The following is a 23,332-nucleotide window of genomic DNA, read 5'->3' as shown; positions in this document are numbered from 1 at the left end:
TTGAAGTTTTCTTTAGTCAGGTGATAACTAAAAAAAAACTTAGATCTAGGTTCTAGGTCTAGATCTAAGTTGGCAACATAGTGTAGCCCCCAATGCTTGCCAAACTCTTTTTCACCAGTGGCCGATATGAGTCCACAAAAATGCATTAATTATAACCTATATTTATAGGTCCAAGACCATTTTGTTTTCTCTTTACCTGGTCTACGTTGCTGACCGTCTAACTAGTATTCTAGACTAGATATTAACTATGGCGCAAGGAAGAGTACTTGTTTATGGAGGCAAAGGAGCATTGGGCTGCTCTGTTGTTAAATATTTAAAAAACAAGAGCTATGTATGTGTGCTTGAATAATAAACTAAAACTTATTTAAACTTATTATCTATCTAGAAATAAATTACATCGATTCTAGAGTCTAGATCTATTTTTTTTATCTATCTAGATCTATATAATTATACTATATATTAATATTATGAATTTCAATATGAGTATAGAATCTAGATATCATTATCTTGTTGTCTTATATTATATGGCCTACGCATAGAATTAGAGTCTACACATTTCATCTACATCTATTCTAGTCATGCATGTTAATCGGTGACTTTATAGAAAATCTAAGTCTAAGTCATGCCAGTCATGGTTTTCTCAGCTGATTCAGGTCATGCGCTATCACGAATTTGTCATAGCATATGTCTCAAATGAAAAAAGAAATTTGCCATTTATCTTTGTGTCTTTCTGAGTATTTTATTAGAATCTAGATTTTGTATTTGTAAATTATGTTTCAGTGTTTTATCTATTATGGCTACTTTACTCATTTTTCTTCTGTCCTCAAGTGTCTCCAAATTTATTCATTAGTGGTTTTACTAATTGTGTTATTCTAATCACTCTAATCAAATGTGAATATTCTTTGTTATAAATCTCAGGGCTCCATTTTGCGTCTGTTGGATATTCTTTTCTGGGTGTTAAACCTTTTTTGCATGTGGACAAACTCTAATCCAGTCACAGATGAATCCATATCAATACAGGAGTAGCTTATTAAAATATCCACAAATGAGGTACTTAAACCCATGTTTGAACAAGAAGACTACAAATTTTGGTTACAAAAACAGATTCCAGCTATACATCCTGAGTTATGAGTTATTAAACAGAAGCTGCTGACTGCTATTCTGTTTTCCTATTAGGTAGAATGTGGATTCAGTGCATTTATAAACCTCATAAAAAAAAATTAAAAATGACTTGAAATCAGTTCTCAGAGATATATATGCATTTTAACATTGAGTGTGATATAAATACACTCAATAAAATCTCATCAACCTCATTCAAGTCATTAATTTTTTAAACTTTTAATTCGAACAAAATTTATAATTTCAATAAACACTCCTTCAACAAAATGGTGTTTTTTTTTTGTTTTTTTTACATATTTATAATTTATATAATATATATATATATATATATAAATATTTATGTAGCTTTCACACCTAGAGGTTTGTGAGCAAGTTTTGATTAAATAAAGGGGTCCCAGGGTAAAAAAAAGTTTGAGAACCATTGATCTGCTACCCTCTTAAAACTATTACTAGTATTAGTCCTTTCTGTATCTTATTAAGGAGTTATCAACTCTATCAAATAATCAATAGAATGAGACTATTAGAAATAGTAGGCCCTACTACTAATACTGTTACAGTATTAGTATTTATGATTATTTTTAATCTTATTTCTAGAACTATTGTCTATGGGTAATTTCACTTGTTAGTGTTGATTTAAATGTCAAAATTAAAATATTTTAGATCTAGAAAAGTAGATTTAAACTAGATTAGTAGATTATATAGATCAATACATTTAAGGCTAAAAAAAAAAAGCACATTTGGTGATTTGTCTTAGGCTTATTTCACTTCTGCCATAATCTTTCCTTTTGGCAATGCTCTGACAATGCTTGCCTTGCAACCAATGCTCTCCACTCCTTCCACTCAAAGGCTGCCTGCATATTTATTTAGTCTGATTAGTGTATTATAAATCAACTTTGTCCACTAATTGACAGTTTCCAACCAGCTTATCTTGTGATCTTTTCTGCATGTGTCTTTACAAAACAAAAATATAGGTCACCCTGCTGACCATGTTTTTAGAGTGTTTTATATACAGTACAGCAATCGTGTGCCTTTACTTTCCCTACTGAGACTACATTCCCATCTGGAATTGAGTAAACTTAAGGAATTGAGCCTAAACCTTCTGTAAATGTTTCAGTATCTCTGACACACTTGGTATTTTCTATACAGATGTTCACCCCTGCAGCAATAAATCTTTTTTTCTTTCTTTTATTTTTTGTCTTTACAATTTATAGTATACAAATTACAGTACATTGAAAAATAATGTTAAGCATGGAAAGTGTCACCTGTGTCCATACTATTTCTTCTGTCTCTTCATGTATCACCATTATAATAATATAGGCTATAACTATTAGAATTTTTTTTTTACAGTAAATCTATTTCAATCTGTTTTTTACTTCAAACAGTGGGTTGGGTCTATTGATTTGAGTGGCAATGATGAAGCAGACGCCAATGTTTTGGTCAAGCCAGATGACCCAATGCCTGTACAAGAGGCTAACGTTACAGCACAGATCACACAGCTGCTTGGTGACAAGAAGCTTGATGCTATTTTGTGTGTTGCTGGTGGATGGGCAGGTGGTAATGCAAAAAGTGAGTTTTAAGTAAAAATAAAAAAGCTAATGGAATAAATTCAGGATCCTAATTTAAGAAAGTATTTTTACTCAGGATATGAGGATGTTCTATGGCCTATGTAGCTATGTGTATTTGAATTTTTTTTTGCAAGTATAAAGAAGGTTATATGTAATGCTTTTTAGCGTGATATCAAATTGCTGACTGTAATCGATTCTAGGCAAATAAATTTTGTCTCAAATTAAGCTAACTTTCAGAAACAAGTTAACATTAAACTTAACACTTCAGCTAAAATAAGTCAAAATTATAAGTGCTCTTCTGTCTTGTCGTATTTCAACCAATAAAGTTGAACTAAAAAAAAATTGTAGAAATAGTTGTCTCTTTTGTCCATACAATTTACATAACATTAACTTTTTTCCCCTAACTAGGGATAGGATGGTTGATAAAGATTCCAAAGGTCTCAGCTTCAAAGTTTGTCAAAGCGACTAAAACATTTACAGAAGGCCTGGGCTCAATTCCTAAGTTTACTCAATTCCTAATGGGTATCTAGCCTCAGTAGGGAAATTAAAGGCACTGTACTGGATATAAAACATTCTAAAAACAATTGGTATCTGGTGAACTTGAGTCGACTTCAAGTGCTCTGCTTTTTTTTTTTTATTCAACTTTGAAATAGCTGAGACCATTTGTAATTGTATTCGTTTGTTAGCAAATCTATATTATAAAGCAATAGTAATTTTATGTACAGTTGTTGATTTCAACTCATGTTCAACAGAACTAGTGGAGCCAGCAGAAGCCATGTGGAAACAGTCAGTGTGGCCTTCAGTCATTACTGCCAGTCTTGCTTCCAAGTTTTTGAAAGAAGGTGGTTTAGTCACTCTCCCTGGAGCACTGGCAGCATTGCAAGGAACACCAGGTAATATCCCTGATCATTGTTATGTTAAGAGTTGAATGCATGTGCAACTCAGTTAAATAGAAACATTTTATGCCTAGGAATTCCCAGTTACTTGCAGCATATGTTAATGCTGAATCTTGAAACTCAAACAATGTAACAATCAGAAATAAGGCTTGTGCCCAAGCCCAACATTGAACTCATGGTGTTTCACAATTAGACCTTACTATTTGCAAAGAAAATTCTCACAGGCCTGTATTGTTACTCTTTACTTACCACCTTGGACTGACAAAATTATTTTGACTGAAATTTGTTTTCTTTATTCATTCAAGATGAATTGAAAAAATTTCCACACAATCCACCTGAACTATATCCTATAATCTCAACATTAAACTTTATGACCAGTAAGTCAAGAACTGAATGAAAAAAAAAATATTTAAAAAAATTAACTCATTTGATCCTTACTCTTTCTTTAAGTTGCACATTCACTGTGTGTGTATGTGGTAATTGCTCAATGAATCCTGTTTGTCTATTTTGTAGTTGGTTTTCTCTGGAAGGTTCTTGTTTTTTAATTGAAAAAAAAGTCTATGTAATCATAACACATTTCCAATTTACGATCAACAAAGAAGTTTTGAGTTTTAACTTTATTCAAATATTAAAGACTTAACATCACAATGTCCAAAACAGGTGTATGCCTATGTTTTGCTACTATTAATTGTGTATGTCCAAAATATGATTGTTTTTGTTTTAAATGTTGTTTTAATTTCTAACTTAGATCAATAAAACAGTCCAAGTCTACAACATTGCCTGACACATACACATATTCATAATATATTACATCAATATCCGAAGGTCAATGACAAAAAAAAAAAGTGCTATTGACTCTATTTTAAAATGTACATTGATCTATTCCTAATACAAAACTTATTATTTTGGTACTCCAGGAATGATAGGTTATGGCATGGCCAAAGCAGCTGTGCACCAGTTAACCAAAAGTCTAGCTGGAGAAAACAGTGGCCTTCCTGCACAAGTTACTGTTCTAGCTACTTTACCGTAAGTCTTCTCATTTTACAGTCATTTACATATTATTCACTGTACTGAATATTGTAACACCCTACATTTTATAAAACGTTTTCATATATTTTCTTCGTATTTTATATAATTTTTGCAGCGTTACATTAGACACTCCTATGTAACACCCTACATTTTCTATAACGTTTTCATACATTTTCTTCGTATTTTATATAATGTTTGCAGCGTTACATTAGACACTCCTATGAACAGAAAATGGATGTCATCAGCAGACTTTTCAACTTGGACATCACTGGAGTTTGTCTCAGAGTAAGTCCTCTCTAAGTATGGCTTTTTTTTGCCCACCCCATCATCTTTCTATAATTTTCTTTCGATAGACGGGGCCCAACATGGCCTCAATTGTGCCGATGTGCCAAAAACCCAAAATATCCTATCAAATCTTTTGATATTCATGTACAAATGACTCAGTGAGAAAGACCAAATCATTTTGCCTTTTCCTTTTACGATATTCTTAGTAAATGTTCTGCTTTAGCAACTAGAATACATTTATTATTATCATTCTAGACTGTTCTACAAATGGCTCAATGAGAAAGACCGTCCACCTTCTGGAAGTTTAGTCCAGCTGATTACTAAGGACAATAAAACTGATGTTGTGTTGGCTTAACATGAAATAGAAAAAACATTCCTACAAGCTTGAATTAGAAAAATAATCATCAAATGATTAGTTAGATGTAGTCAGCAACTAATCAAATAATGTCAGCAATTAGAAGATTTTTTATTGGATTGGATTTGTAGATATACTGATGATATTTCATTGTTGTTATTATTTTTTTAACTGTAAAGATCATATTAGTGTGTAGTTAAAATAAAAATGCTTTAGATTCTAATTCTGAAACCTTTAAGTAGGTTTATATAGCATTTCATTATATTATTGTATAACTTGGTTGAGGTATATACATGTATTTATTTGGATGTTATCTTTTTAGCAATTCTATGTTGCAATACTCTTTTGTTGAATGCATACAATAAAACTCAAAAGACTATATACATATATCATTGATTTATTTAAATATTTGTAGATGTTACTTTACATTCTGGCCAAAAAAAATGATTAGGCATAGTTAGAAGCTAACACATAAATAGGGATTGAAATTACAAATGTGTGAATCACAAGGCATGTCCTGATGTAATGGACAGGTCACCAATATTTGTGATATATACACTTTTGAATGACCAACACTATTTTCCTCCACTTAACTAGTGATAATTTTGACATTTGGGGGGCTCCATAGTAAAAAGATGAAAAAAAAAAAAAAGGAACCAATTTAGTTGCCTCTTTGGATGGGAAAGGGATGTGGAGTATATAACCCTGGTTTAAACAAAATTAACTGTACAGTAAAACTCTTAAAATGTACAAACTTAAGACAATTAATAGCTATAGCTATTCTTGCTCAAAAAAAAAAACAGCATCAATATTTTGGACATTAAAAAAAAATGCCACAAGATCATTCAACTAAAAGCAGAGAAATATCAGCGCTCATTAATAGGAAAAAAAGAGATCTAAAATATTAGTAAAAAAAAAATGTAATCGATTTGTACAAAACTTGCCCTTACAATAGACAACTTTCACAACATTTGCGTATAAATAACTTTATAAAAAAAAAAGTAACAGCAATTCGTTGTTAGAAAGTAAAAAGAAAATAAATGTGTATGTTAAGTAAAAATAAAATAAAACATCTTACACTATAAAAATTAGTTACATCAATGCTTACTTTGAAACAAAAGTAAATAAATAAAAAAAAAAATTGGTCTTTTCGTGTTCTCTACATAGTGATGTGAGTAGATGAAAAAAGTTTCAACAACCTTGTTAAGATTCTGTCCTGCTAATTCAAGAGAAATACATATTGCACAAGCAAATGATATAATATTGTTTTGTCTGAGACATACTTTACATGTTATAGATTTGTTTTCACCCGTAGTAAGAGAATAATGTCAAAAAAATGTGTGCACTGTGCATTAAGCTTTAATGCATTTATGTAAATACACACACACACTATTTAAGACATTCTTTTGAAGGACTATGCACATGACATGAATAAACGTTTAAAATACACAGTAGCACAACCGTTATATGTGAGAATGCAAAAATCAGTGCAAAGCTCTTTAGTTAACTATACTGTATTAAATAATTCTAAGCTGACATCAATACTGACTTCACCAGAAAGTTTGTATATATTTAGCAGAAAATGAACATTATTTGTACACAATACACCAACAAAACAGGTAAGTTGCATTTTTCATAGAGCTAGCACTGTTTTACAAATACATAAACGTATATAAGGTAATACAAAAAGACAACTAAGAGAAAAAAAGGTACTAAAAAACCTAGACAAATTAAAATTGCAGATAAAAATAATTACCAGTACTAAAAAAATCTGTCAGTCAATGGTAAACTAGAATAAAAATGTACACATATACACAAAATTAATGTCTGTTGTAACACTAACTGCTTTAAAAAGTTATGTACACATAATTGAAGATAATATACTAAGTTTTATACCAATAAAGGTTTTTAAGTGCATTCCAAGTTTTTAACTGGTTTCAAAAATAGGTTACATTCAGGACTCTTCAAAAAACAAATGTCCAAAGCAATTATATTTACACTTTTAATGCAATCAATCTATCTGGTTGATCAAAAAAGAAAATCTAAATATAAAATCTAAGAGCGTTTTACAAAAGAAGTGATACATATCAGTAATATGGAAAAACATGACCACTCTTATGGAAGCATTATATTTTTAAAATAATCTTTTGTTCATACTTTAAATAATTATAATTGTATGAGGGAGCTAATATTCTTTACTAGCTTGTAGAGAAATATACATTAGCCTATTATATACATTATTTTACATGCAATTTACACATTTCAAAAATGTTTGAACACTTAAAATAAAATAATGTTAACTTAGTCAAAACTAGCATAATACAATCCTCTCTTGTCCCTGGCCTTTCTTTTATAATATATCAATCATCGAAAACCCGTACAACTGTTTGTACTTATACATTGATGGTATAAATAAATTTCCTTTGATGAGCCTAAAAATGTTTTTTAAGAAATAGCACACCGATTTATAGATGGAAACATTTCCATAAGACAGTAACTTCAAACGCTGGTTTCCTTTTTATGAAAGTCTGAGCCAGAGCTCTGCCGTATCCATACGTTATCATCTAAACTGTCATCATCATCAGAGCTTGTGCTGGAGTCATCTGTCATGTTACAGAAACCTTTTTGGGTCAGGCGTTCATACTCACTAGCCGAACGTGGCAGCCAGAAAGCTTTGCTGGCCAGGTCGTCGCTCTCACTGGCCTGCTTGATGAGCTTGTGCATGACTTTATCTCTGTACATGTGGTTGACATAGACATAGTTAATTTTGGCCGGACGATCTTTGAACTGCTCATCCCAGCCGAGTGACCTCTGCTTGTTGGTGAGCTTATTCTTGGCCATTCGGTCAGCCCTGCTGTGTTTCTTCCTATGTGTTGGATCTGAGTGGTGATCAGAATCCACTGACCTTGCCTTCTTCATGTTCTGCTGATTGTTTTGATTTTGATCTTTACAGTTAGAATTATAAGCCTGGCTGTCGGACATAACAGGACTACAAGGGGCATAAGTAACAGTGCGGCCAGGGCTGCCTCCAACCTGTGCACGCTTCTGTCGTGGTCTGCTACTGTCAGAGCTGTCTCCTCCTGAAAGGGGGCGCCATCCATTGGCACTACTGTGACATTTTTTATTAGACTGCGAGCTGCTAGATCCTGGGCTCATGGACTTGACTTGGCGGCCTTGAGCTTGGACAAAATAAGGAGATGGTGGGATGTTAAATGGAGGCTGAGGATGGCTGGATTGCTGGTTAAATGATGTAGGAGATAGACTGTTGGAACTAGAAACAGCAGCTTGACTTGCATTCAAGAGATGAGTATTCATAGGACCTGATGATGGGTACACACTGTAATCAAATGGGTAATGCTGCTGCTGTGGATGGATAGAGGGAGGGGGTGTAAATGAGTATGTGGCCGGATGACTAGGCAAGGGAGGTAAATTGTAAAAGGGGTTCCATGCTACACCAGGGTTGACTGGCCTCTGAGGAACATCACCTGCCTGTCTTTCCATCAGGGTGTTGGTGCCACTCAACTGATTTCTTTGCATAGAACTTTCCTTATCCCCTTGTTTCACAGCTACAGTTTCCTCATCGAGGTTCTTTCCATGGCGAGGTAAGGTGTTATTGTTGCGAGGTTGCACAGGGGTAAATGCACTAGGGTGGACTCCAGCGCCTATAGAGCCAGCACTTGGAGAGCGCTGGTGCTGAGGTAGATTTGAATTGGATTCAACAGAGTTAGATTGGCGAAAAGCAGAAGAGCTATTGTGCTCCATGTCTGGACTGGATGTCCTTACCCCAGACACTTGATTATTATGCTCAATGGATATAGCACCACAGGAGGAACCAAGAATGTTCTGGGTGTTGGTGATGTTGGGGTTGTTAATGTGAACAGGAATTTCTCGAGAGCTAGAAAATGAGCCAGTCTTGGGGGCTGGATTGTTCTTAGTTTGAAACTGTATCTCAATACTGAGATGAGTGTTGGCATCACTGCTTGTGCCATGACTTAAGTGACCCTGACTGGTCTCAGTAGCAGAATTGTTGTCTGTCAGACTACTGTTGAGATCCCTGTTCACATCTTTATTCATAACCTTGCTATGATGGCGATTTTTCTGCCAGAACTTCTTGGCTGCCCCATTCTGTCTGGGGTTGTAAAAATTGGGAAAACCTTCTTGGGCTGAGCCAAATGAGATCTCAGATGAGTTGGGTATGATAAGGTTGATGTTGGATTGTTTGCTGTTGTTTTTCATGTTATATGCTTTTGTTAGATTTGAAGATTTTTGTGAATACACAGAGAGGTTAGTGTTGCTGTTTGATTTGATGATGCTGCCATTTGCCTGGGGCTGAACTGGAGGGGGCGGAGGAGCGGGCTCAGTGGTTGTTTCAGTGACTTCCATTTCAGTGGTTACAGGTTCTGGCGGGACACAGCCAGCCACTCGTTTCCAGCTCATTCTTGTATCATTTCTTGTGACAATGAAATAGACTATCATAAATATGCCAAACAGGGTGCTCATAAGCCCATAAATGTAACTGAAGATGATTTCTTGGAAAGGGATGATAAGGTGAAACGGCTTGGCAGTAGCCAGGGCACCACTCATCCACATAACAATGAAGAGGAACAGAATGGCCACCAGTGACCTCAACTGTGTGATTGGGCGGCGCTCTTGATCAGGGATGCTTGTCACTGATACAGCATCTTCCTCCTCTTCATCCTCATCGTTACTAGCCCTGCTAAACCTCCTACGGTAGCCCCCACCATTGCTGCTGGTGATGTTGTTATTGACATGATGGGTGTGATTGCTGCGACTGGTGGTGATGACAGTGTCTGGCTGTGAGGGGACCAGCTCGATCTCATTGGTGTGAATCTCGTTCTCACTTTCATTAGCTGCCTCACTATCAGTTTCAGAGTTCACCCTGACCACACAGGAGATTCTCATAAATAGAACCAGGTTCCATGCCACCAGCAAAGCCACTGGGGCATAGAAGGCACCAAGACTCGGCTCCCACTCAAGGAAACAGCTGTAAATAAAATATATGAAATATTAATTAAAAGGGAAATCACATCTGAGCATTTCATTTTCATATAAAATATTTTTTTGTGTGGAATATTGTATCATCTTTCATTGTCTATTCATTATAAAGCGTTCCTAAAGCGTTTAGGGACACCCTCAAAGCTTCTTTGAAAGGGTTCAGCATAAACCAAGCCACTGGGGAGACAGAAGCACAAGACAGAGCATCATGGCTGTGAAAAATGGCGCACAAATAGCTGAGGAAAAAGAACAGCGCTAGCAGAAGAAAAGCGCCAGAGAAGAAAAGCAAGGCCAATGACACTAGCTCCAGCAGGAATAACCGGCCCAGTGTGCAACTGAACATTCCAGGCTCACATAGGTCTCATCAGCCACATGAGGAGACACGAAACCCCAGTATAAAGCCCTCAGCCCCCTGGATGACAAAAGTGGTCATGATCGAATCTTGATGGACAAACTTATATATATTCATTATAATGAATATTTACCAAAACATTTATATTAAGATTTCTTTCTGTTATTCTAATGTTAATCTGAAAGAAACATTAAAGCAGTGAAACAAAATATTGCATACACATATTCTTGGTTTTTAACAGATTCAACATTTTGACTACAGAGGTACCAAATGATTGTTTTGACAAAATGGTTCAATAAAAATTCAACTTGCATTTCTCAATAGATACTATCATTTTATCCTAATCCTGTTCCTATGTCCAACAGCCTCACTTAGGCTAAGTGATTGACTTACAGATGATTTGATTTTAACTGTTATTTCCCATATAACGAATGAATAGCAGTAAGAATCTTGACAGTGTAAATTGAATTAGTAGTTAAACTTAAATTTGCTCCTGAAAGTGCAAATCATTAGTGTTAAGTTCTTCTATTATGAAATACTTTTTTTTCCCTTAGAAACTTTAACTTTGATTTTAAGCAACTAAGAACTCACTATTTGTGTCCAGTATAAAAATTAAGGTTGACTGCTGCTGTGATACCACATATGATCAGGGGCACACCATAACCCACAAAATAAAACTGTAAGATTGGTTTAGGAGGCAACGGCATAGGTCCAAGCTCTGGTGGAGGTTCAGCAGGTTTATTTACTTTGATGAACTTTTTATAAATGATGCTGTAAGATGAATACAATAAAAAGAAGCAAAATTAATACAAGTTAAGACTATGAATTCAACTATAATAATAATAATACTAATAAATAGGTTAGCTGTGACATGTAAGAAGAAACTAAAGTAGTATACATACTTTGATGTAATTGTAATCCAAAAAACAGTACATAGTGTCAGATAATGAATACAAATGCCTGCTATTTGACAGGGCAATTCAAAGTCTGTGCGATTTATTCCAAATATGAATGCTGCCATCATTAACAGTGTACTGATACATATATTCACAACCGCATGTTTGATTTTCTTGGGAATTCCAATAGAGCTGTAGAAAAGCACCCACAAAAAAATACATTTACTACTTTGCTTCACAATGTTTAAAAGTTGATTTATGTTATTACTTAAGAAAAGAAACCTTTTTTATTTCACATCCTCCAAAGGGATGGCTGTATTTTAACAACCCCCCCCCCCCCCCCCCATTTTTTTTGGCTGCTGACTTCTAGTAGCCCTTAAAGATGAAACACCTCTGCTTTGCTCCTTCCATTATCAGTCTAAAAGGGACACCCTCTTCTACCATTTAATTCTTCCCCCTTACACACACACTCTACTTTAGCCTGTTTTAGATGATTAGGATAAAATATCTTACCTATGTCGCCTGCCAGGGAACAATCTGAGAGGCAATACTACTTCCAAATTTTAAGCTTCACTTTTTTTTAGTTTATTAATTAAAACCGTAAAAAAAAAAAAAAAAAAGTTTAGCCTCCTCAATATCCTTTTCTCACACACACACACACGCACACACAGGGCTATCACTTAAAGCTCTTAAGGATAAAATATTGTTACGAATCTCGCTATCCTGGCTCTCTGCAAACTGCACCATACACCACCAACTTAAAGAACTTGACAACTCCAGGCTCCAAAGTAACGTAACACTTTAATAGTTGAATAAATAACAGCCAATACTGTACTATTGGCAACACGTACACTGTACAAATATCTCTCCGATAACACCGTACCGCCGTATCAATTCTTGCACTGGCCTCTCTGTCTCGTTCCAGGCTTGCACTGGGTTCAACAGTTCAGGACTGACTTCACACACTAGGCTCATTGTGTCAGACTCAATCGCAGACCAAGATCAAGACGCCAGACGTCTCAACTGTACTTGACAGTACTCCGCACTGAACCGTCATAATGCTCCATACAGAACCACACCGTTGAACTGTGCTGTAGTCGACCCTGTTCTGAACCCCTGTCGTGAACCTTCTGTCATGAACCGTGCTGTATTGAGCACCTTTTCTCAACCGTCTTGACTGCGACACCTCCGCTCTTATATAGGGTCCCTATACTGGCCTTCTAGAACCGGACAGAACACCGCTCGACATTTCTGGGTGGTCAGGTGACTACAACTCTCGTGACGCTCCTGAGCTCTGTTTACGACGCCGATCCTACTCGAACCTTCATGTTGACACTCGTCTCGGCTGACCGTCGTAGCTCGCCACTGTTGACCGCTCGTCTAGCCCTGGCCTGGGGCGATTTGCGTCGGCTGACTACACACACACCACTACCCCCATCTGTGTCACCACCAGGTTTATAACAATATGTTAGATTTTTTTTTTCAAACAGAACATTTCAGGAGGAAACCCTTTTCACACATAAGCCTAACATGTATAGAACTTTCTTTCATTAGTTATTTCTCTCTCATTAAGGACAAGTTTGAGCGACACATTCCTTTAATACATAAATCTACAGACACACTCATTAAAATTTTGTAGTCAATTCTATCTATATACACTGAAACGTCTGACTTGTTAGTTGCAACTCATCAAAGGATAAAAAACTGTTGCTTTGCTTCATACATAGACCTCTCCATCTAATACACAAATACAAATGCTACCTCTAAACACACACATTTTAAAATCTTTGGCTACTCAGTTCTAGATCTAGATTGAACAAAATACATGAGCTCTAACTGAAAAGACATTTTAGTCCACACACACATACATTTGATAGTGTGAATTTACTGAGTCAAAAATCATTAAAACATGATCACTAGCTTAGATAACTTGTTTATTTCCATGTAACCAGTAGCCAACAGCAAGTACTTACCTATAGCATGCCATAAAGGAGATGATAATGACTATCATGCACAACATACATAGACCACTGCCTACATAAATTACTGGCTCCATGGAAAATGCTGCTAATCTATATGCAAATGAACGATCCTGAAGAAAAAAAATGCCCCAATAAAAATGTTTATTATAGACCTAAATGAATGTTGTGGAAATATTTTAATATTAAAACATAGATTGAAATTACCAGCAATAAGCTCTCAATTCAGCTATGTTTATATTTCTATAATTTGAAGACACAGTCTAGGCTTAAAAAGTAAATGTGGTCATGTGTATATAATGTGCAGAGACATAATTTCTTATTGGTTAACATACATTGAAGACACCTATGTCAATTAGATTTAGTCCCTAATATGTCAACTACTATTTACCTGGAGTAATGCAAAGTTAGAAAGATGATAGACATGTACAACAACGATGGTTCCATTTCTCTGTACAATTTCACAACCATCAGTTCTCCAGCCTCCATAGCCATCTAGAAAGAGATTTCATTTGAGTTGGTGACAACATTCCATTGGAATTTCTTAATTTTCTACGTTAAAAAACTTTACATATTCATACATTTCTTCTAATTCTCGAAAGTTACTTAAATTTCATACTGGAAATTGTTGTGGAAACTCACCAATAAAATCAAAATCAAAATATGCTGCCTTGATTGGTTTCTTTGTATCTTTAATTTCAAAAGTGATCACAACAGGCTGAGACAAATTTCTGGAGCTTCCTCCTTGGATAAGTAAAATTATGGCAAATTGTGAAAAAATAATTTGTTTACATATATGTTTTATAAAATTGTCCAATATGTTCCAAATAAAGGGTAGCTAGCATGATAAGAGGTTAAGAAATTTGTATACACACAGATAAAAAATTCCATGAGATAGTTCTATCAATATTTTTTGAAATAACAATGAAGAGTCCTACCTAATGATATAGCAATGACTGGTGTCACAATGACCCAATGTCCCTTTCTAAACACTGGATCTGATGAATCTGAACGAATAACTGGAAAGAGTCTACCAGTTCTGTAAACTATAATATAAACATTGGCCTTAAACACGACATGAGGAAAGATGGATGGACTGTTCACATTGTTGGCAAAGGGGAACAAGTGCTTGGTGGAAAAATTCAAGTCTGTGGACCAACTGCTTAATAAATTCCGTGAGGTTAAATTTAAGGGCTTAGAAAACCGGGAGAGAAATTTGCTAGAAATATTCAGGGCCCCTAATTGGGAAGCACTCCAAGGGAAGGAGAAGAGGGGTGAAACTGTGGTGGAGCTGTCTACTGTTGCAGAGTCTGTGTTGGTTGAGTTGACCAGACCATGGTGATCATAGAAGGACATGTTGGAGGATGGCAACAGAAAGACAGTGAGATTTTCGAGAGCAGTGTTGTTGAGAGCCCCTTCAAAACTATAGGTCAAATTATCATTGACAGGAAGTCCTGTTGTAGTCAGCACTGTAGTTTGTGGAGCACTGGTCTGTAGCTTCTTGCTGAATTGATCTGGTATGTGAATGTGTACTCCAAACTTCTGTAACAAGATTTGATCAATTTCAGTTTTGAGGAAAGAAATTCAATTCTAAAGATATCTATCAAAGGAACATCATTGATTTGTAAATATGTTAAAGAACAAAAATATATGCTTTATATTATCTGTCCAAAAATCAACAAATAGTAATTATTTTTTTGGATTATTTGATGATCAAAAACTAAAGACAAGTCTGATAAATTTACATATAGTTTTGTTATAAATGAATGCAACAAGTCTTATGTAATGGACTCAAGACACATCATACAGCATTGCTTTGTTTGAAGCATCAAGTCTTAAGTTAAACAATACATTGACACACCCCATAGTGAATTGGAAATATGCTTTATGTGTTGTGTGTGTGTGTGCACATTTCAGCCTAAATCCTACAACTCAATGTTTGTAATCCTGGACAACTCTAAAAGAGTTTGTGACTATATTCATTGCATCAGACACAATCAGTCAGATTTATTCCAATGTAGAGATAGCTGAGGTAACATGACAGAATGATTTTCCCCAAACTTTCATTTCTCAAGAGCTATTAAGATTAAACTGATAACACTGTGACTTAGTCGTTTCCTGAACGTAATTCTCAAGAAAAAAGAAGAAACATTCAACTGGAAATATAAATCTCTTTTATTCAATGTTAAACTGCAGGTAATGAGTACTGCTTGTTACATTACTCTTGCTTATTTAGCTCTTGTGTCTAACCTATACATGTGAAAAATTTTTGTTTCAAAGACAGTTTAATTTGATGGCCATTAAACTATTCATAGTCTAAATAGCAGCAATTTAAGTCTCTTGTCAAATATTGTTTTTTTTTTTTTTTTGTAATTTCTTAAACTCTTATATATATCAGAAAAAGATGAAAACATTTATTAAAAGACATTCTCTGAACACTTGTTATGTTTTTACAGAAAGTAGCAACACACACCTGACAGATTAAAGTGCTTCAACAAAATTACACAGCACTAACTATAAATATATGATGGATATTTCAGAAGTGACTAATTATTGTTTTAAAGACCACTTGCTGTACTGTTGAAAAGTATTGAACTAAACATTATATTTAGTATAAGTAGAAGAGAAAATCAAATATTTTAAACTTACACTAAAAGAAACATTTCCACACAATAAGCTGGAACTTGTAAATCCATAATGCAACGGCTGCTGAAGGCCACAGGACAGCCCATTCTGGAGGACATGTTTTCTATTAAATACAACAACCAGTATGTTGTCTGAAACTTTGGTCCATTCAACAGCTGTGTTCATTTTCACCTGGTCACTCAACTGTTCCAACATTTTCACCATTCTAAACAAATAAATGAAAGATTTAACATTTAGATTTTATGCATGGAATGGATATTTACATCATTAACTAAACTAAAGAAGATTGTAGATAGATCAAATTTGTTTTGTTTTGAAATATTTTCCATACTGAAATAAGTTACACAATAATTATTTTAGAAGTGTCAAGTTACACAATAAATGAGACTAAATGCTAAAAAAAATTTCATGATTCAAAAAGTGTTTTTGTTCCTATATTAAGGCATCCCTTTATAGTTTGCAATATTCAATTATGCAACCTATACAATCTCTAGATAGATTTACAGTCCATGCATGATAAATAAGGAGACAAAGGAAATGTGAAAAGTTCATCTTACCTTGCTGGTGCCCTGCTTTCAAATTGTGCCATGTCAATAACCTCTGAAGGGAGGATGCTCACATTACTGACCATGTTCAACACAAGACTGGACACCTAGAGAGACAGACCCAGTCTACCTTAAATCAATTAGCTTAGCAAATTTAAATGCGAACATTTGAGTAGCAATGAAACATACAAAGTATTTTCTGGTCAAAGCACTGTAATGCATAATTCTTATAACAACAGATTTGTCATGAACAATTTAATCTACTACATTGATGTATTAAGAAAAAATATTTAAATGTTTGTTTTTTGTTGTTTTTTTTGCAATGTTTATAAAGATCTTTAAGCATTCTATTTACTTACTAAAGTTTTAAACTAATATTTAATTTTTGTGTCAAAATACAAACCATGGGGTCAGATGCAGCATGAGAAAGTAAATTGGAACTAATTTTGGCCAAATAAAACACATCAAAGGAGTCCAAAGCTTCTTTAGAGTCATCAATCATCATTAAGGCTTTATTGATTCCATTTGTAGCTGTAGTAATATCACTGGTAGCAATGTCCAGCTAAATTAAACATAAATTCAATTTAGTCCAATTACTGCATTTTCAAATTACAAAAACAATGGTCATGGTTAAATGAAATGCTCTAAATAAAAGACAAATAAAGCAACAACATAAACAAAAACATTCTTTAGTAAAGTTATCTCTATTTGATGTTTGTTAGGGGGGAAAATGTAATGTTTTTTTGAACCAGCTGAACAAACCATCTTTCACGATCTTTAATCAACACATTTTGAGGTAAGTGGTTTGCTGAAATGAGGTTTTTGAGTTCAACTCTAGATGGTGACCAGGATTGGTATTGATTAAAGGCATCATTAAGACACCTAACTTAAATGGAAATCAGTTTTGGTTCCATCCTTTACATTCACTGGCTGCTAAGTCTTCTTGAAAAGAACTGGACTTTTGATACTTACTATACATTCTCAGATTTTCTTTCTCAATGTTTGTTTTACTACATAGACCCTACATTTTAGAGACCCACACTTAGCAGGAAAAAAAAATTCAGAATGACTGAACAAAGATGAAGAATTTAGCTGTTACAACTTTGTTCCTACCTTGGCAAACTTGGATAGCCGACGAGTGATGTTTTTAATAAAGCTGCAAGAAGAAACATTCAAATTTCTCCACCGTCCATCAACTTCACATTTATGAGTTGCCACTGCTCCTTTGTCTCCTCTCTGACAAGGCTGAGTTACAGTCAGACCTGCCATAGACTCTTGCCACACATAAACACCTTTAGAAGTTCGATTAGTTACCAATGGGCATTCTAGACCTACTTCAGGAGCTCTTACTTCAACATGAACCTAGGCAAATGCAAAAAAAAAACAACAACTATTAGTTCTGGATCACAGAAACACATCAGAAGCAGGAAACAGGCAGTACCAATGTGACTCTGCTACTAGACTCTTTAGCCACATGAGATTTTTCAAGGGGAAAAGGAAATGAAAAGAATAAGAATCATTACATAATTAGTAAGTCATCTTTCAACATTAATAAGAATATGGAATCTATACATACTGTCTTGGTCAAATTTCCTTTATCTGATGAAACAACACAGCTCCAATCTCCAGCATGAGATGGTTCCAAGCTGTCCACTACCAGCCTGTGATTGGTGATGGTGTGGTCATGGTTGTGTGAGGTATTCACATAGATACCCAGGGTTTTATTAGAGGTCACTATTCGGTCCCCACGATACCAGGATATATTCATTTTGTCTTGTGATGTTACTGATGCATGGCACTCAAATGGAAGCTTATCTCCTATGAAAACCAACTGACTTTCAGAGGGGCGAATTTCAAATATATGAAGCTGTAGGTTGTGATCTACAAACAAAAAAGGAGATAAAATAATCCAATAAAATCTTACAATTATTTCAATGTTGAAAATTACATATCAAATAAAACACATAAACATATATTTAATATTTTCCCCAGCCTAATCCCCATCTTTGGGTGATACATCACCAAAATTCTCATTGAGACAAAAAAGTACATGTGATGCTGGTCCTTATCATGTGTGAAAAAAGACTAGCTGTTTTTACTGTTATTACTATTGAATAAACCCCTAGACACTTTTTAGGACGACACATGTGCAACAGTAGTAAAGATGTAGGTCAGCTTGTTTGAGTGAAACCAAACTTACCTATCTTTTAATCATTTACAATGTTCATATTGAAGCAACATGTTCAAGTTTTAATTTTGTTTTTTTATTGGCTTGTTTTGTTGCTCTATGGCAGGGGTGGGCAAATTACGACCCACGGGCCACATTCGGCCCGCCGGATGTTTTATGCGGCCCGCCGACTCCTACAGAAATCAGGTGTGCCCACAGTATATACATATACAAATGCAAATGTATTAAAAATAATATCCATATCAATTATTAAAACTGTCTCATTATAAAAAAGTTTCAAGTAAACAAAGAATATGCTTATTGGCTATACATCAATACACTCAATAGAAGACAAAATCTCTGATCAGTATTTATTCGATGCTATGAAGTACTGTGTTGAATGTTGGTAGGCTTGGAACAAGATGGCAAGTGTAACAACTGATGGAACTTGATCTTTGACTGTGTAAAGTAGTTTTGTTGTTGTTGTTTTTTTTATAAAAAAAAAATATCCCAACCATAAACTCTAAACAGGAAAGTTTGCACAAAGCTGTATAAAATTTCAAAAATAGATCAGCAGAACTTACTAATCAAACTAAACAGAGACAATAGGTGATAACCACAGGTAGTTTTGATTTATGAACAAAATAATCCATTGTATCCGCTATCTTCGCATGGGCAAGGCAAATGAGAACAATATAAAATCTCAAGGAAGAAATTGTTATGTTACTTGAAGGACATTGACTGTAACTTTGTTACCAATATTTCTAATGAAGAGTGGAAGACATATTTCATGTGTTTCATAATTGCTATCGCAATGGGCCTTTTGCATATGAAATGTAAATGCATGTTAAATCTTTTCAAACAAGGCTTTCCCATTTCTACAAGCAAGCAAAAGAAAACAGGTTTTGTCATTGAAAGGTGAAACCATTTCTAGTGAGATAATTAAAAGTACAAGAATTATTTAGATTCCTTAATTGTGTAATTTATAAAATCAAATTATAAGACGTCAAGAAAAAGTTTTCAATACCATCAGCTCACCATTTAGTGCAAAAGCTGATTCTACTCCAGAGGCAATAACTCCAATCAAAGAGAAGTTTCAGTCAGTACTTCCACGAGAGTCTTATGGGTGCCAGAAGCTGTAATTCCACACTTAAAAAAAACTTTGCTGCTGTTCACACTATTTGGGTTACATGTTGGAGGGTTCAGATCAGTAATTCTATATCTGAGATGAACCGCGCAGTGGTTTCCAGAATAGGCAGTTCACAGAATAGTTTTGATTCTATAAGAGGATTTGGGGCCAGAGTCGTGTTCGGGTCTCTTGATTTAGTATGCACCATTGAAGGACATGGTCAGCAATCTCTGGTGATGCTCCGCAAGGGCAAATTTCGCTCGTCCAGACATTTAACTTCCGGAACATATATTGTCTCATTCAGTGATCAAGCATTTTTTTGTGGAAACAAGTATGATTATTGGTCGATTTTGACTGACTCTAATTTGACAGCAGTCACAAGGTTAACAACAAGTAAGCTAGTTCCACAGTTCCGGAACATTATGCACGAATGTAAAAAGTAAAATACTGCACATTAAGTACAACTGTATTGTTACAAATGAACAGTGATAGGTAGAGGTCAACGTATGACCCCGGCGAGATGACACAGCAGCTTGTGTTCCCTGGAATCTACATGTACAAACAAAGACAGGATGTGACGTGTCCACACGTGTTGTTCCAGGGGACGAACAGATCTAAGTAGGGGGACAGTTACTAATGAACAGTGACAGATAAAGGTCACTACGTGTGACCCCGACTTGATGACACTGCAGCGAGTGTTTTCTGGAATCTACGTGTATAAATAAAGACAGGATGTGACGTTTCCTGACATGTTATTCCAGAGGATACTAGGAGTGTTTGTGCAACTTTGGACAAGCGATTAGGGACTCTATATAAGCCAGAGAGTTAATGTGAAAGTCAGTCGTATGGAGTCGTGAGCGAGCCGTTACAGTTGATACAGACGATGTAAGACGTGTGCGGCCCTAGTGGAAGAGAAATGTGTACGACTCGATGCAAGTTAACTAGGGTAGAGTTAACTGGAGTGGACTACTGTCGTTAAAGTCTATACAGTGAACTACAGTGGACTTGAGCCGTTACAGTCGATACAGTCGATGTAAGACGTGTGCGGCTCTGATTCGATAGACTTGAGGACGACTTGGTTCAGCTTTGGGAGACCTGGAGCGACACTGGGAAGTGTGTCGTTGGTCTGTTTTGTGGAATACGGCTCGAGGAAAGTTGAGAAGAGATGAATTGCAACGAAGTGAAGAGATGAATTGCAGCGAAGTATAGCTAACTGTAAACTGACAGATATTGTACAGTCTTCTACGCTACATGTTGCAGTAACGAATTGTTAGAGTTAATAGTCATTAAAGTTATATGAAACTGAAAGTTTAGTCGTCAAGTTCTTTGCTGTGTTTTTATTTGTGTGCCAACTAATACATCTAGCCAGAAAACTCAGAAATACGTAACAATTGGTGTCAGAAGTGGGATCTTTCTGGCTAGAATGTATTCCACCAAACTTCTTAATGAACTTGACATGAAAGAACTTAGACAAGAGCTTCGAGAAAGAGGTCTACAGCTTAACGGAAATAAGGAAACGCTAACAGCACGTCTCAGACAATCCCTGTTGGAGGAAGATGAGAATCCGGACACTTGCCAATTTGAAATCAAACCTAATACGATGGAGCTCCTGAGAACTTTGCAATACAAAATGAACTCGGTGAAAGAGAGCATTAAGGAGATAGAATCAGAAATCAACACCAGATTTTCTTCATTTAACCATTTGATCAAAGCCATGAATGAAAATGAACAAATAGCTACCACGCCCAACAAGACAGAAGAACAAACAGATACGATAAAAGATCAAACTAGAATCATGATTAACGAGCTGCTGAACACCCAACATTATCAGATTGAGTCGACAGATGAAAGAGCTACACCATTGATGAACAGCGAACAATTGTCCAACCAAAAATGTGGCGATGCAGACAATTACGATAGGGATGCTGGTGATGGTTGTGCTGTCTGTGACTGTGATAGCAAACCAAACGAATATGGCCCACAAGAAATGAAAAGAGACGGTAGCTGTTACTATTTCAACGAAAAACAGAATGAGACCGCTGAAGAAACAACAGAAGAGACCTATAGTTTGACCGAAGCTTTAGCTACAGATAAACCTGATATGAGTACCTCAACCAGCCAAACAGATCAAGACAACGTTGGGTATGAGTCCCAGCCTGTTGCTGTGGGCCTTAAAGACTTCTGTCTTCTATCTGCTAGTGTCTACGAGAGGAACTCGAGGCTTGATTACTGCACTCATGCGTTTGACAAGAACTGTACCTACGTAGCTATGCAAGAAGACTGTGAATGCCAAGAAATACATCAACAAGCTCTAGACTTAACAGAAGCTTGTACAGCTATCAAGGTAGGCGTGAGAAGCCCTGGTGATAGTCAAGGAATTATAATAGAAACTGATGCTGAAGTTGATGGACCTTTGCACGTTGAATGTTATCAACCTGCCCCACAGTCGAGTCCTCCAGACTCGGATGAAGGTGATGACGTGTTTGACAACTTGCCTTTAAGTGGACTTGCAGCTCATTCGCAAAGCACCCATCGAAGAATAATGCTGAAGCAACTTGTTAGATCAACAGTCTTGATGACTACAGCTATGAAATACAATGCCTTCTTATGTGCTAAGTCGCTGCCATCAGCATTGATCGACAGGAAAGCAAGACAACGACAACGACATCAACGCAACCAAAGAAATATCAAATTGAGGAGGCGGAGAAAGCGACATATGCAGAGTGCAACGTGGATGGCTCCAACAAGATCAAGATACAAACCCACCCCTTCTCCCACTGATAGACCCCCACCTGCATTTATGAAACTCCATAGCCCATGTTGTTAGAAAACAAGCCCACCACTTCTCCCACTGATAGACCCCCACCTGCACTGATGAAACTCCACAGCCCATGTTTTTAGAAAGATTCTGTCCGGAAGCATCAGACCAAAGAAGAAAGCCTTACGAATCAGTTGAAAGTGTGAAGACACTAATGAATAATCTAAGAACATTCCTCATGAGAATAGGTTGATGAAGTATAACAGAGGTTTTAGAAGAACGCTAATCAAGTCAGAAGCAAGAAGGACAGAACTAGTTTAAGATGCCAGAACTGTGAAGTGAGTAACCATCTGAGATAGAACTGTACAAATAAAACTGTGCGAGAAGATCAACCCAACAGGCATCGTACAAACCCAAAGTCAGTTGCTGTTGTAAGAAGAACATGTGAATATTGCTGTACTGTAATGAACCTGGTCATCTCTGAAGAAGCTCTGGAAAAAGCCCTAACCCATCTGTAAAAAGATGCTTGAAAATGTAAAACTTAGCCAGTGAAGCACGAACTCGTTAGAATGCTGATGAATTTTCTCGACAAGAG

The 23,332-nt window shown here is 35.7% G+C and overlaps 2 protein-coding genes across 3 annotated transcripts in view; one reads left to right on the top strand and one right to left on the bottom strand.

The window, feature by feature from the left end:
- The first annotated feature begins 81 nt into the window (after positions 1 to 81).
- LOC106070483 (dihydropteridine reductase-like) lies at positions 82 to 5,636 on the top strand. Its single transcript, XM_013230403.2, has 6 exons — positions 82 to 331; positions 2,502 to 2,685; positions 3,437 to 3,577; positions 4,498 to 4,606; positions 4,811 to 4,894; positions 5,150 to 5,636. The coding sequence occupies exons 1-6, from the start codon at positions 248 to 250 to the stop codon at positions 5,247 to 5,249; spliced, it is 702 nt and encodes a 233-aa protein (XP_013085857.1). The 5' UTR covers positions 82 to 247; the 3' UTR covers positions 5,250 to 5,636.
- LOC106070481 (uncharacterized) overlaps positions 5,631 to 23,332 on the bottom strand; it is a 48,666-nt gene continuing 30,964 nt past the window's right edge. Inside the window, exons 8-19 of one of the 2 annotated variants that reach the window (XM_056035344.1) lie at positions 18,260 to 18,564; positions 17,797 to 18,045; positions 17,087 to 17,245; positions 16,696 to 16,790; positions 16,142 to 16,343; positions 14,431 to 15,034; positions 14,135 to 14,236; positions 13,884 to 13,987; positions 13,487 to 13,605; positions 11,520 to 11,705; positions 11,209 to 11,388; positions 5,631 to 10,254 (exon numbers count right to left, since the gene is read on the bottom strand). In XM_056035344.1, coding sequence (XP_055891319.1) covers positions 7,749 to 10,254; positions 11,209 to 11,388; positions 11,520 to 11,705; positions 13,487 to 13,605; positions 13,884 to 13,987; positions 14,135 to 14,236; positions 14,431 to 15,034; positions 16,142 to 16,343; positions 16,696 to 16,790; positions 17,087 to 17,245; positions 17,797 to 18,045; positions 18,260 to 18,564 — 4,811 coding nt within the window. In that variant the 3' untranslated portion in view covers positions 5,631 to 7,748. The remainder of the gene's footprint in view (positions 10,255 to 11,208; positions 11,389 to 11,519; positions 11,706 to 13,486; positions 13,606 to 13,883; positions 13,988 to 14,134; positions 14,237 to 14,430; positions 15,035 to 16,141; positions 16,344 to 16,695; positions 16,791 to 17,086; positions 17,246 to 17,796; positions 18,046 to 18,259; positions 18,565 to 23,332) is intronic. The other variant, XM_056035352.1, reaches the window with a different exon arrangement.

The sequence above is a fragment of the Biomphalaria glabrata genome, chromosome 1 (assembly GCF_947242115.1).
Source record: "Biomphalaria glabrata chromosome 1, xgBioGlab47.1, whole genome shotgun sequence".
Lineage (NCBI taxonomy): Eukaryota > Metazoa > Mollusca > Gastropoda > Planorbidae > Biomphalaria > Biomphalaria glabrata.
The sequence above is the reverse complement of the archived record's forward strand: the minus strand, read 5'-3'. Positions and strand labels throughout refer to the sequence as shown.